At 54.3% G+C, this 15,186-nt stretch overlaps 2 protein-coding genes across 6 annotated transcripts in view; one reads left to right on the forward strand and one right to left on the reverse strand.

The window, feature by feature from the left end:
* SMOX (spermine oxidase) overlaps positions 1-15,186 on the reverse strand; it is a 42,790-nt gene that overhangs the window by 16,846 nt on the left and 10,758 nt on the right. Inside the window, exon 1 of one of the 5 annotated variants that reach the window (XM_032295513.1) lies at positions 13,192-14,741. The exons of 3 other annotated variants lie outside the window; for them this stretch is intronic. The gene's annotated coding sequence lies outside the window, so the exon portion shown is untranslated. Of the gene's footprint in view, positions 1-5,295; positions 7,115-13,191; positions 14,742-15,186 lie in introns of those variants that run through there. One more of the 5 variants, XM_032295514.1, reaches the window with a different exon arrangement.
* On the forward strand, positions 206-1,648 carry LOC116562960 (vegetative cell wall protein gp1-like). The gene is made up of 2 exons (XM_032295516.1): positions 206-706; positions 1,429-1,648. The coding sequence occupies exons 1-2, from the start codon at positions 409-411 to the stop codon at positions 1,572-1,574; spliced, it is 444 nt and encodes a 147-aa protein (XP_032151407.1). The 5' UTR covers positions 206-408; the 3' UTR covers positions 1,575-1,648.

A 15,186-nucleotide genomic window follows, 5' to 3' on the forward strand; every position in this document is an offset into this window, starting at 1 on the left:
AGGCTGTAGGGCAGTGGCACGATCTCAGCTCACTGCAACCTCTGCCTCCTGGGTTCAAGCGATTCTCCTGCCTCAGCCTCCCGAGTAGCTGGCATTACAGGCGCCTGCCACCGGGCCCAGCTAATTTTTGTATTTTTAGTAGAGACAGGGTTTCAACATCTTGGCCAGGCTGGTCTTGAACTCCTGACCTCATGTTCCACCCACCTTGGACCTCCCAAAGTGCTGGGATTGCAGGCGTCAGGCACCGCGCCTGGCCAACATCGCTTAAATGACATAGGTAAGCAAAGGAGGCTTTTTTTGAAATACGCTCAGGCTGAGAAGCTGCTCCTTGTGCCTCCCCGGCCCGTTCCACCTGCCCCCCGTTGCCTGGGCCTAGACGGGAATCCTCCCTCCCCCTCCCGCCTCTAAATGCCTTCCAAGCCCCCTGAGACCCAGGCCCCTCCACTCCACGCAGAACCGGTTCCCAAAAGGGCCGGGAGGTGGCGCCCGAGGCCCGGCGCCCCATCCGGGCAGCCTCCAGTTCGGAGGCAGGGGCTCCCGCTCCCCTTCCCAGACAGTTCGTGTGGCGCTTTCGCTGGGGAGGAGGCCACGCCCGGCGCAGGGCAGCTCCGGCGCTTTCCTCCTCCCTGTCTCTGCCCTCCGACTCCCGTCCCTCTCCTCCCTCGCCCCTGTCCCAGGTTCTCCTTCCTGCGGACTAAATTTAGAGGTGAGGATGTGGCCGCCTGCATGGGGCGGGCGGGGAGGTCAGCGGTGATGCCGCCGGATGTCTGCCAGCCGGGCCGGGACGCTGCGTCAGGTCGGTAAACACGCGGCGTGCTCCGGAGGGGCCGCGCCAGCTGTGACGGGACGCCGCCACCCGGGGCACCCCGGACTGACGTGGCGCCGCGACCCGCCCAGCCTCCGCCCCCGCGCCCCTGCCCCAGGCCACCCCACACACAGTCTCCACTGCGGGGAAGGATGGCTGCAGGGGCTCTCACACCTTACTGGTGGAACCCCTCCTTGAAAAGCTGCTATGGGAGCCGGGGTGCAGCAGGTATTAAACTGGGGGTCCCCCTCACCCCAGTGTCCCTGGACCACCACCTCTGAAAACCAAGGGACCAGATAAGCTCTAGCCTTGGGAAGCCAGGAGAGGGAACTGGCACTTGGTGCCAGCAAGCGTCGTGCATGAAAATAATTTGTCAAGTGCCTCAGCTACATCATGAGCGGACTGTCTTTAGAACTGACTGTGGAACCGACCCTGGGAATGCGGGCAGCCAGTCTGCCTTCAAGATCAGCACAGAAAGAACCCCCAACTCTCAGCACGGGGTCCCAGAGACTTTGAACTCAAACAGACATGGCATGTGGAATGTCATGCAGGTAAGCAGGGGCCATATGAGTCCCCTGCACCCCTGAACCTCACAGCTAATCCACAGTCCTGTTTCTCCTCAGGCCCTGTCCCAGATAAGCCCCTCAACCCCCGGTGCCCCCAGGAAGCCAGAGAAGCCCCCTACACAGCCCATAGAGGGCAGAGAATGAGTCTGTCCTGTGGCCCCCATATCATCTCTTGGGGCCAGCATACCCTGGGGTCCAACTGAAAGGGAGAAGAGAGAACATCGCCAGGGCACCTACTGTGTGCTGAATGCCTGGTGAGGAGTGGAAGGGAGAGAACATCGCCAGGGCACCTACTGTGTGCTGAATACCTCATGGGAGTGGGAGACAGAACATCGCCAGGGCACCTACTGTGTGCTGAATACCTGGTGGGGAGTCGGGGAGAGAACACTGGCAGGACACCTACTGTGTGCTGAAGGCCTGGTGGGGAGTGGGGGCAGTGAGGGGCAACTTGTTTTCTGTTGGTTTGTGTCATCATTTCCTTTCCCTTTTGGATTTATTTTTGTTGTTGTTGTTGTTGTTGTTGTTGTTTTAATGTATAAGAAACTGCCTTATTGAGGAAGGAGAATCGCTTAAATGATCCTCAGTGCCTGCCTGTCCTTCTCACTCCTTGGGGAAAAAAAGAAAGAAAGAACATCCGTTCCTTGATCTGTATGCACAGGAGAAACAGAACACCCTGTACTTTTTGAGCAGATAAAGGAGAGAAGAAAAAAGTGCTGGCTCAGCCAGGCAGGGAAGAGGAGGAGGGCGGTAAACAGACACTTGCCTTCTTGCTCCTGCTTCCATGGCAAAGTGGGGGCGTGAGCCTCTTGCCCAGTGCCTGCACCCGCGCCTGGTTTATTCTCCCATGTCCCCAAGCAGGCAATGCCTGGGAGTGTCAAGAAATCAGGCCAACCAGGGCATGAGTGCACCCCCCGGTCCCCTAGCAACTTCATCCAAGATGAAGCCAATTTTCCAGCCTGCAGGCCACTGCCTCCCCCAGCTGCCCAGAGCCACCACCACCCTGACTGAAGCGTCCCAAGAAGCCATACTGGACATAGGAAGGCAGCAGGGGACAGAGAGAGGAAAACAGGGAAGAAAAACCCTGTTCTGTGGCAGGGTCACAAAAGATGGATGAATAAAGACTCAGAATTCAGGTGATCAGAGTGGGCAAAGCCACCAAGCTTTGTGTGAACTGCCACTTCTTCATCCCATCCCCAGAACATCCTCCCAATTTCATTTTGACACCCTCAGAAATTTACACTCTAAGTGAGCTGAGATCAGACCACTGTGCTCTAGCCTGGGTCACAGAGTGAGACCCTGTCTCAAAAAAAAAAAAAAAAAAAAAAGTAAAGAAATTTACATTTCGGAAAGTACCTCCTACTTTTGACCCTGCCAATCCGCCCCTTGGAAATGCCCAGAACTAAACTGGGGGCACTGCCTAACTCCTAGCACTTTCCCCATGGAGGTCAAATCACAGGAGCATCAAGCAGCCCCAAGGCTCAAACCTGGAGGCACCCTTAGTGGGAGACCCTCCTCATTCATCGGGTCAAGCCATGGCAACCCCATAGCCTGAATCACTGTCACCTCCACCCCCAGCTGCCCCAGGAGCACCCCCTACCCTGCCTCCTCCATCTGAGCCTCACCTGTGTGGGTCTCAATCTCCCAGTCCCACCCTCCAAAGACAAGCACAGCTGAGCATCTCACTGACCAGGGAATATAATTTAGCGATTCACTGAGCACCTACTATGTAGCAGGCCTGGGAACGATCTCTGCATGTCAGCCTTGCCCTCTGGACCCAGCTGGCCTTTCTAGCTTCAGTTCTCACTCACAACTCCCCCTAAAACATACAGATAGACCCCCAGCTTCACCAAAGTCTGCAGCCTCCCCAGCCCCACCCACCTAAAGGCCCACAGGAAACAGCCTTTCTCATATACATCAGAGAAGGTGGTTCTGCCAGGTGCGGTGGCTCACACCTGTAATCCCAGCACTTTGGGAGGCAGAGGCGGGCGGATCACAAGGTCAGGAGTTCCAGACCAGCCTGGCCAGCATGGTGAAACCCTGTCTCTACTGAAAATACAAAAATTAGCTGGGCATGGTGGCATGCACTTGTCCCAGCTATTCAGGAGGCTGAGACAGGAGAACTGCTTGGACCAGGAAGGCAGAGGTTGCAGTGAGCTGAGATTGCGCCACTGCTCCCCAGCCTGGGAGACAGAGCAAGACTCCGTCTTGGGAAAAAAAAAAAAAAAAAAGAAAAAAAAGAAACAGAGAAGCTGGTTCTGGGTTCTCTTAACATAGGCAAACCCTTGTGTGACTTCAGGGCTGGGTGTTGCTCGAACCACCAGCAGAGCCTGCTCTATTACTGTTTTCTGAACAACAGACACCCTTGAAATGTGAGTCCCTCCCACTGGTTCTGGTACTGGTTCTGCACTGTCACCTGTCCCCAGCCTACCCCCAAAGCACAGCATCTCACCCCAGGAAATTCTGTTGTCTGTTATCTCAAGAGTGAGGCTGAAGCCCCACAGCCACGGAGCAGGGCTGAGGTCCCAGGTTAAGACTGGTGAACCCCTGCCCAAGGTGAGCGCAGCCAAGCCATGTAAGCGAACCACAGTGGACTTATTCACCCACCTGTGTGTGTGGTGCCCCTTCTTCAACACTGAAGCCCACCTCAGCGTTACCCAAAAATCAGTACATCACATCCCTCTCCAAGAGTGGCTACTGCAACAAAACAGTCCCAGGAGAGGCCAGCCTCCAGTACCCCACACCCTTCCAAGACACCAAACTCTGGCCAGGTGTGGTCAGAGCCATTACAGATGGCATGCCTGTAATCCCAGAACTTTGGGAGGGCAAGGTGGGAGGATCGCTTTAGCCCAGGAGTTAAGAGACCGGCCTGGACAGCATAGTGAGACCTAGTTTCTACCAAAAATTTAAAAATACATTTTCAGACTGTCTGAAACATAAAGAAAAAAATTAAAATTAGGATATTAGCCGGTTGTGGTGGCATACGTCTGTAGTCCCAGCTACACTGGAGACCAAGGAGGAAGGATGGCGTGGGCCTGGGAGTTCAAGATTGCAGTGAGCTATGATTGCCCCACTGCACTCTAGTCTGGGAGACAGAGCAAGACCCTGTCTCTAAAATAAAATAAAATGGAGCTTTAATTTTTATTTTATTTTATTTTATTTATTTATTGAGACGGAATCTCACTCTGTCTCCCAGGCTGGAGAGCAGTGGTGCGATCTCGGCTCGCTGCAACCTACACCTCCCTGGGTTTAAGCAATTCTCCTGCCTCGGCCTCCCAAGTAGCTGGGATTACAGGCATGCACCACCACACCCGGCTAATTTTTATGTATTTTTAGTAGAGAGGGGAGTTTCACCATATTGGCCAGGCTGGTCTCAAACTCCTGACCTTGTGATCTACCCACCTCAGCCTCCCAAACTGCTGGGATTACAGGTATGAGCCACCATGCCCAGCCGAGCTTTGATTTTAAAAAGAGAGCGACAGCCAGGCACAGTGGCTCATGCCTGTAATCCCAGCACTTTGGGAAGCCAAGGCAGGCAGATCACTTGAGCTCAGGAGTTCAAGACCAGCCTGGGCAACATGGTGAAACCCTGTCTCTACTAAAAATACAAAAATTAGCCAGGTGTAATGGCAGGTGCCTGTAATCCCAGCACTCGGGAGGCTGAGCCAGGACAATCTCTTGAATCTGGGAGGTAGAGGCTGCAGTGAGCCAAGATAGCGCCACTGCACTCCAGCCTGGGTGACAGAGCGAGACTCCGTCACAAAAAAAGAGAGAGAGAGAGAAAGCTCCTACTCATTCTCTGGCTCCCTCTAAACACAGCCTATTCCCAAGTGTGCCTGAGCCTTGTCTTTTTCTCAAGGTCACCCTAGGATGAATTTCCTAATCTGTTTCCCAGGGAAAAATGAGGCTTCCAGGAAACTGGCTCACCTGGCTCACTTTCCCTGGCTCCCCTTGGGGCCCAGGACTCCACCAGCTAAAATGCCCCAAAATAGGCCCAGCCCTTCCACCCGCAGTCTCCCCGCTCCTCCAAGCCCCACATCTGCTCATGAGACCTGTCCAGGGCTGCGGTGCCCTGGCAGCAAGAGACAACTCACTTGCACCCTCCCTGACCAACCTTGGGGACTTTAAACCTCTCTTCCCAATGGACACTTCTATTCCCTGAAGACAGCAGCCCCACCTCAGTTTCCCCAGAACCCCCGCCCCCTTTCTCAGGCTTCTAACAGGAGGAGAAGGAGTGGGAGGGAGGCTGGGGAGCTGCTCCAGGGGCACATCTTTGGACTGCATGGAAGTGTGGGGAGGGATTTGGATTCTTGAGGCCCCCAGACAATGCAATTATTCTTCAAATGTAAAAACGCCCAGAAATCCCAGACCAGCTGCTTTGCACAACGGCCCAGACAAAGGGGCTCTGTGTCTGCGGTGAGGCCCCTCCCACTCCTCAACCAGGGAGGGGCTGGGCCCCAACTCCTCCCAGCCAGACCCTCCCCAGCCTCCTCACTCAGGCCAGCCAGGAAGTAAAAGGACTGCGCTGAGACAGGCTGGGCCGTGCCAAGGAGAGAGAAGGGGGAGCAGGTGTGGGGAACAGAGCACGGGCAGCCCATGAGCCCAGGAGACAGAAGGGGAGGGAGAGAACACAGGCCCTGGAGCCCAGAGACCTGGGTTCAGGTCCAGCTCAATTTCTACCTTGCCAGGTGACCGCTGGACCAGTGTGTCTTCCCTTCTCCAGGCCCCACTTAGCCAACACTTCTGAACTCACTCCAAGGATGCAGCCTCTGTACCCCATCACCGGGCACACTTGTCTAAGCCCTGTCTGACATTTAAAGGCTTCCTTTGGTCTTCAAGCTTTCCCATCTGCAAAAGGGATAGGTACAGCTGCCTTGCAGGAAGATTAAATTAGCACAGATAAAAGGTGTGGCCACTACAAAGGCAAGAGAAGGAAGAAGATCCCCAAAAAGACGAGGACAGAAGTCACCTTTCCTAGGGCCCAGAGCTCTGTCTCACTTATAGAAGAACCCCGATCATCATCTGAGCTGAGAACCCAGCCTTCCCCTTGGCCCCAACCCTAATATCAGACTGGACCTTGACCTTGACATCATGCAGGCACCCCACATCTGTATCTGACTGACCCCAACCCAATACTGACTCGGCCTGAGCCCCTCAACCCTGACTCAGCCTGGCCATCCTCCCCAGTGTTGAGGGGAAGTGGGCAGCAGGGGGGTGGCCATTAGCCAGCTCCAAGCTCATGAAAGGGAAAAGCTGTGGGGGCCTCTTTCAGCAGGGTCCCCGCCCCCAGCAATGTCCTCTGGCCCTCACAGGCCAGAAACAGGGAAGGGCCCCATCACCCTGCCTGGCACCCAGACTTCTCTCCAAGTACACTGTCAATGCTACCCACATTTCTTCCCCAAAATCATAAAGTCCCTAAAAGCACAACTTTAAAATGGCTTTGTAAGCCAATTTCATGTGAGAAGAAGGGAGCCTTGGCAGGCATGTGTTGCAAGGAGAGGCAGCCACTGACTCAGTGCATGGAGGGACACAACCAAAGACCCGGCCCTGAAAGACACTGGACCCCGGAGTGGGAGGCCCACCTCCGGGAGAGGTGAGCACTCTGGGGCCCTCTCTGTTTCCCTTGGTGCCCTTCGAGGCAGGATACACCTGCACACCACCCAGGTTCATTGTTTTGAGACCCTTTTGCCTGGGAGGCATAAGGTGATTTTATAGCACCCTGTAGGGGCAGACCCAGGGGACTACTTAACTAGAAGCCTAATTGGGGGTGGAGGAGGGGAAGAAAGCTCAGAAAGAAGCCAGAGAGGCTGGGCAGGCATAGTGACTCACACCTGTAATCCCAGCACTTTGGGAGGCCAAGGTGGGAGGATTGCTTGAGTCTAGGAAGTCAGGGCTACAGTGAGCCATGATCACACCACTGCACTCTAGCCTGGGAGACAGAGCAAGACCTTGTCTCAAAAAAAGAAAGCCAGAGAAAGGGCAGGGTCTTTCTGCTGGGCAGAAAGCTCACTGGGGGCCTTGATGACACTGTCAGTCAGAGAAAAAAACAGGTAGAGATGGGCCGGAATACTACAGTGCCTCCCTCATGCCACACCCCTGCAGCTTTATCCCGAGCCCCACCCTATAGGTCCCACCTTCAGCAAAAATTATCGAATGGATCACACTGTGACAATGGATTAGATCAGGTGCTGGGCACAATTGCTCTGAACACCTATGAATCTTCCAAGCTCTGGGCCAGCCCCACCAGCTCAGCTTCCACCTCCAGGCTCCTCACACCCACGCCCTGCTTCCCATCGTTGTGTATGTCTATCTGCAGCTGTCCCTGGCTTCTGGGTAGACAGTCACCTCTCAACAGGCAGAACCTCCATTCTTCCCCTCAGGTCCCAGACCTTCCAGAGGTAGGCAAGCTCCACGCCCTCTCAGCAATCGGAGATCTGCCAGGAGGACTGTGCCACTCCAGGATGCTCCTAGAGAAGATGAATGTGCCCAGGCAGCAGCCTCTGCCACTACCAGTGTGGCCTTGGGAGAGTCTGTTAGCACTTGAACCTCATTTTCCCCATTTGTCAAATGGGGACAATCACCCCTACCCTGAGAGAGGCCAGCCCTGACTCCCGACCCTATTCACCAGCCTCCTGTGTCCCCAGCAAAGTCTACTGCAGCTTCATTTAATGGCTCTCAGGAGACAACCCCATAGTCTGAATTCCCTCCCTCTGGGCAGGACCTGACACCCCAACTCTGAATTCCCCTCCAGGAAGTCATCAAGGACAAAGGTGTAAGAAAAACCAGGCCTAGCATGGTGGCTCATGCCTGTAATTCCAGTGCTTTAGGAAGCTGAGGCGGGAGAATTGCTTGAGGGTCAGGAGGTTGAGACCAGCCTGGGCAACATAGCAAGACCCTGTCTCTACAAAAATAAAAATTTTAAAGTTAGCCAGGGCATGGTGGTGCACCTGTAGTCCCAGCTACTCCAGGACTGAGGTGGGAGGATCACCTGAGCCCAGTTGTTTAAGGCTGCAATGAGCTATGATGGTGCCACTGTACTACGGAATGGGTGACCTTGTCAAGAAAAAAAAAAAAAAAGAAAGACCACAGAGCCAGTCACTGCCCTGGTGATGACGCTGGTGCAAGACTGCTAACAGCAGCCCAGGTCACTGGCAGGGGAGGGCCAATAGGCGATGGTGCTCACAGCTGCTCACTTCCTTAGAAAAAAGTCTCCTAGGCCGGGCACGGTAGCTCATACCTGTAATGCCAGCACTTTGGGAGGCTGAGGTGGGCGGATCGCCTGAGGTTGGGAGTTCAAGACCAGCCTGACCAACATGGAGAAACTCCGTCTGTACTAAAAATACAAAATTAGCTGGGCCTGGCGGTGCATGCTGTAATCCCAGCTACTCAGGAGGCTGAAGCAGGAGAATCGCTTGAACCCGGGAGGCAGAGCTTGTGGTGAACTGAGATGGTGCCATTGCACTCTGGCCTGGGCAAAAAGAGGAAAAACTCCATCTCAAAAAAGAAAAAAGAGTCTCCTGACACAGCTGAAACCCAGAGAAAGGGAATACTAGCCTCAAGACAAAGGGATCAGCCCTGTTTTTGTTTTTGTTTTTGTTTTGAGATGGAGTCTTACACTGTCTCCGAGGCTGAAGCGCAATGGCGCAATCTTGGCTCACTGCAACCTCCACCTCCTGGGTTCAAGCTATTCTCCTGCCTCAGCCTCCTGAGTGGCCAGGATTACAGGCACCCGCCACCACACCCAGATAATTTTTTGTATTTTTCATAGAAACAAGGTTTCACTATGATGGCCGGGCTGGTCTCGAACTCTTGAGCTCAGGAAATCCACCCACCTCAGCCTCCCAAAGTGATAGGATTACAGGCATGAGCCACCCCGCCTGGCCTCAGCCCTGTTTTGAGACACCCAAGTCACCACAGCCCTTGAGAAACCCCAGGAATAGACACTTCTCTTACACACACATACAAATCATGAAAGCATATTTCCTTATGTTTCATTTGATGACCCAACTTAGTAAATAGTCCTATCCTTTGGGAACACCTTGTAGTACCACAGTTTTCACACAGGTCCTGGGGTCTGAATACCAGTCATTTGAATCCCTACCACTTATTAGATGAGTGATCTAAACCTCAGCTTTCTCATCTGTAAAATGGGGATAAAGTGTGCTGTCACACAGGGGTGTGTGACAATGCATGCAGAGGGCTTATCCCAGAGCCAGCTGTGTGGCAGCAACAGTCCTTATGTTTCCCTACAGGCCCCACTCTGCACACCAGTGGGTGTCACCGCAGGGAAGGCTGAGCCAGGTGACAGGCAGGGATGGGGATGAAGGAAGCCCAGCCAGTAGAGAGGTCACAGAGCCCCTTGCAGAATGATTCCACAGCAGGGCCACCAGGCCTCAGACAGCCACCCTACCCCACGGAGGCACTGTTATGGACTGACAACGGGAAGGACAGGGGATCAGGATAGAAGGGTCACCCCACTATCCTACTTGGTAGGGGTGCTTGGAGCTCCCAGGCTAGGACTGTGAGGCTGCAGGTGCAACACCAGGACAACCTGTGTGGCCACGAGCCTCCAAGACGCCCCTCAGTGATCCCTGCCTCCTGGGATTCATGCTTTGCTGCAGTTCTCTCCCAAGCTGACCACTGCAGCTAACAGGCTATTGCAGAAATGATGGAATGTTACTTCTGAAACTAGACATAAAAGACACTGTGGCTTCCACCTGGCTCCCTTGGGCAGTTTACTCTGGGAGAAGCCAGTCACCATGTGGGAGGACACTCAAGCCACCCTGGGGAAGCCCACAGGGCAGGGAACGGAGCCCTCCCATCGGCAGCCAAACCGTCCTGCCAAGCATGTGAGCGCGCCGTCTCGGAAGCAGATCCTCCTGACCCATTCGGATGACTGCAGCACTGGCTGACACTGTGACTGCAACCTCATGACAGACCCCGAGCCAGAACCACCCAACAAAACTGCTCCCAAATTCCCAACCTACAGAAACTGAGCATAATAAATGTTTACTGCCATTTTTAAGCTACCAGTTTTGGGGTCTTTGGTTAGCCAGCAATAGATAACTAAGAGTCAGCATCTCTCTCTCCCCAGAGACTCCCCAAAGTGGAGGCTGCCAGGTAAACCCTCCCCACCTAATCCCACTCAGGGCCTCAGATCCCTCTGTTCTGAAATGCAGAGCTAGGGTGAAGTGGGCAGGGAGCCCGGCCCAGGCCCTACAGCTTACAAGGCCCAAGAGACAGGAACTTCTCCCCAACCAGTACATTAGACTCACCTGGAGATTTTTACAAATGACCCCTTCTACACCAGGTCATCTAAATTAGACTCTGTGGAGTGGGGTCCAAGCATAGACTTTTTTTTTTTTAGGGATCTACATGATGTTAATGTATAGCCAAGGCTCAGTTGCAGCCTCCCGGCCAGCCCAGAGACAGATCTGACAGTGCAGGAGAGAAGGAGGCAGAGAGAGCCTAAAGGCCAGGCAGTGCCCAAGGTCCCTGCACTCTGGGCTTAGGCTTGGGTCTCCCTCCACCCCACTGCTGCACAGCTCCCAAAGCCCTCTGCACTCCAGAAATACAAAGCACCTCAGGCAGCCAGACGAGGTGTTCATGCCTGTAATCCCAGCACGTTGGGAGGCTGAGGTGGGTGGATCTCCTGAGGTCAGGAGTTCGAGACCAGCCTGACCAACATGGAGAAACCCCGTCTCTACTAAAAATACAAAATTAGCCACGTGTGGTGGTGCACACCTGTAATCTCAGCTACTCGGGAGGCTGAGGCAGGAGAATTGCTTGAACTGAGAAGGTGGAGGTTGCAGGGGGCTGAGATCACACCATTGCACTCCAGGCTGGGCAACAAGACTGAAACTCTGTCTCAAAAATAAAATAAAATAAAGCACCTCAGGCCACACAGATGTCCTTGTCCAACCTTGCTCACATACCGCCACACACAGCTGCACCCTCCTCATCTTTCTCTCTACATCTCCAACACCCTAACACCCTCTGAGGTCCAACCTCTGCACTGGGGCTCCTCCCTGAGAGGACAGGAGCCAGGAAGCTGGGATGGGGTCTAGCTGTGGGTGATCTTGGAAGGACTCCGTTTCCTCATCTGCAAAATGGGAATGACCATCACATCTGTTCTGCTCTCTGCTGGGTCCAGGCTCCTCATGGGAAGTCCTTAGAGAGACCTATATTTGTACGTTTTGTCTCCCCCAAGACACAGCCTTGCCTGGTCCTGCATCACCCCCTGGGGATTCCGCAGCATGGATTAAAGAGACAGGGCTCTGCCCTGAGGCTCACAGCCAAGGAACTCAAAGGTACAGAAATAAGGATCATGGTGAATTCAAGCGGATGGGAAGGAACACCTAAGGGAGGGTGGAAGAGGAGGCAGAAATTTCCAGGAGAGAGATGTGAGCTCCACGCAGGGGAACTACACATGCAAAGACTCAGAGGCGCTGCTAACAGGATCATCTCTCAACCCAGGGTTCCATCGCTGCCCCTTTTCCCTCTCTCCCGAACTCACCTGGACAGGCTTGGAATCCCCTGGTTCCATGCCGTGCACTCTCCTGAGCTTCCTTTGGGCTCAGGAGGGTGGCAGCCGCCTCACCCCACCCCGGGAGTCGGGACTGGGGAGTGGGGAAGCCTCCCAGCATCAGGTGGAGAGAACACACCTCCCGCCTCCGCTCAGGGCCTGCCCCAGCCCCACCTGTGCCGCCCTGCACTTCCTGGGCGAGTCAGCCATGCAGGTTGGCTCCCCGAGGCGCCCTGGGGAAAGGCAGCAGGCATACCTGTCAGGAGGCACACAACCCAAGGCCTAAGGCACCAGGAAGGGGGTGGGACAGGCACATCGCTGGAGACACACAGGCCTCACCACCCGGTTGCCACCGCTGTGAATGGGAGTCTGGATGGGTATTGGGCAGGCAAGGGGCATGTTCCGGGCCCAGGGTGGGGCCAGTGCTAAGGAAACTGGTGAAAAGCACACACAGGGTTCCTGGGTGAGGCCTAACACAGAGAGGGGAGTAGCAGGGGACAGATTTTTCATTCATTCAAAAAGGTTTCTTGAGGGCTACCTGTGCCGGGCACTGTCCAAGGCACTAGAGATACTGCAACACCCAGATGCCTCCCCTCAAGGATCTGTCAGGTCAGGGAGAAGCAGGGCGGGGAGACAGGAAACTAAGTGCTTGCACAGGGGGGTCAGGGAAGGCCTCCTCCAAGGTGACTCTGCAGCAGGGGAGGCGCAGTGCTGTGTCAACCTCCTGGGGACTTGCTGAATGGCAGGATGTAGGGTGAGGGCAAGGGCCATGTCAACAGGACCTGGGTGACCAGGCATGACACTGCTGGGACAAACCCAGACCAGTTTTAACTGTGTTCACTGGTCATCATCTTTGCCCTTCACAGCAAGCCGGTAGGGTCAAGAAAATGACAGAAGCCAAATACCTCAGTGCAGGACTGCAGGGGAAAGGTCAGCCCAGGTTTCTGATTCCTAAGCCCAGTTTTCTCCTCCAGGCTATTGGCAAGGTTGGGAGAGCTTCTCCAAGCCCCCTGCTATCACAGGGCCACACACAGCCCTAAACACAGGCCCCTACATCAGGCATCACCTGCAGGCACGGCCCGACGGGAGTCAGTGTCCCCAGCGCCAGCCGGCACAGAGATCCGCCCATTCTGCAGCCTGGGCACTTGCGGCCTGGGAGGTGTAAGCTGGCAGCTGAGGGGGTGGCTTCCCGGTGGGGTTTCTCCCCTGTCCCTGCCAGGAGCCTCAGCCTCACAATTCTAGGGTGAAGGAAAACAGCCCAGTCAGCACTTTCCACTGACTCTTTCAAAACCACTTACAAGAACTGAGGCCTGTGAGCAGCTCAGCCCGGGCGCAGTTCCCCCTCGGCGGCCCCTCGTGACTCTGCACAAAGCCCAACTGTGCTTCAGCTCTAGCCCCTGGGAGGGGGTGGGGTCTCCCACAAGCCCATCCTTTCTCCTGAGCCACAGGGTCCCACTCCGCCCAGCCTGGGACCTGTGCTTTCTGCCCACAAGGAGACACGACAGCCCCAGTGTCAGAGCTGTCTGAGCTGTGTAGGATCCGGGCAGCCTTCCTCCCAGAAGGTGTGGACGGGCCTTCCTCCACTGCAAACCCGTTTCCAGAACAACTACCTCTCTTACGGTGTCCACACAACATAATTTATCACAGAGCAAAGGTGGCATGTATAATCACAAAACGAAAAAAGGAAAACATCCAAAGAAAAATCTAGTCACCAGATGAACCTCACAGCAAAGGTCTGTTTTGCCCCTCCTGTGCCAGGCCCCTTGCTGGGCACTTTCCATTCATTGCATCCTTGAATACTCATCAACTCCCTGCTGCCCATTTTATAGATGAGGAAACAGGTCCCGAGAGGTTCAGAGTCATGGCGGAGGCCACGCGGGTGGAGAGAGGGGCAGGGCAACACTGCTCAACCCTTGCTTGGCCTCAGGCCCCCCACTCAGCCTCCCCTGGGGTGCGGCAGCCCTGAGGAATTCCCTCGCTCGGCAATTCCCCCCACCTTGCTCCTCCCCACATCCTGACACTGCACACATTGTGCCAGCCACTTGGGGCTGGCAGGAGTCATCTCAAAGCCCGGCGGCTCACTCCAGCTTCACTGCCAAAGCCTGGGCTGCCACCAGGAAGCTACCTGCTTTCCGGCCTGGGCGCTTAGTGAGGTCCCTGCAGGCCACCCTGGTCTCACTGCCCCAGGTAGCTCGATCAGGCTTGCCAGGCACTAAACTAGCCAGGCCCCAGCCCTTCACCCTCAGTCTCCTCCATAAATAGGGCCAAGGATGAGTTCTGATTGCTTTGACCAGCACAAAAGAAAATTCGAAGAGCAGGTAACTCCTAAAGGCCTCTAGACAGTAGTCCTCAGTCACTGGCCCGAAACTTTCCCCTCCTGGTGACTTTAGGGTACATTAACTGTGCTCTCCTAACAAGTCCACAGGACTAACCAATAAAGCACTTTCCATAGAGTTCAACCACAAAGCACAGTCCCCCACCCAAGCGAGAGCTGGAACCGGGTCTCAAAAGCCACCAGGGTTTATTTCAGAATGAACACATGGGCCATGGGCCATGATGTAATCCATCAAACACCTACGCAGTTGAGATGCTGAGTTTGGACAAGAAACATACTCTTTAAGCCCTTTTGTGGAGTTCAAAGAGAGAATAACTCACTAGCTTTTGAAGCATCAAGAAAGGTCCGTTCTTAAAATCCTGTCATCATTGTTACCACCCAATTTTTCGCTGAACGCATCTGAGATACCGAGTGCAGTGCCAAGCATTTTGTGTGGAATATCTCAATCCTCACATCAATATCCCATACTACAGAGGAGCCAACTGAGGTTCAGAGAGGTTCCACAGCCTGCTATTAGCCTGCCTCTAAATTTTATTTAGTAATATATTAAGATTCAGGCCTTGCTCTTTTTAAAATCTAATGAAGAAGAAACCGAGTGCAGTGGCTCATGCCTGTAATCCCAGCACTTTGGGAGGCTGAGGCAAGCAGACCACTTGAGGTCAGGAGTTTGAGACCAGCCTGGCCAACATGGTAAAACCGCATCTCAACTGAAAATATAAAAATTAGCCAGGCATGGTGGCAGATACCTGTAATCCCAGCTACCCGGGAGGCTAAGTCAGAATCGCATGAACCCAGGAGGTGGAGGTTGCGGTGAGCTGAGATCACGCCATTGCATACCAGTCTGCTCGACAAGAGTGAAACTGTCTCAAAAAAAAGAAAAAAAAAAATCTAATGAGGAAGTCAAGTTCACTGTCTTTCCTTGAATTACTTTTAAAACTCTAAACCTGGCCAGGTCCGG

Source organism: Sapajus apella, unplaced genomic scaffold (assembly GCF_009761245.1).
Source record: "Sapajus apella isolate SASKATOON/1434 unplaced genomic scaffold, GSC_monkey_1.0 scaffold33, whole genome shotgun sequence".
NCBI classification, from domain to species: Eukaryota; Metazoa; Chordata; class Mammalia; order Primates; family Cebidae; genus Sapajus; species Sapajus apella.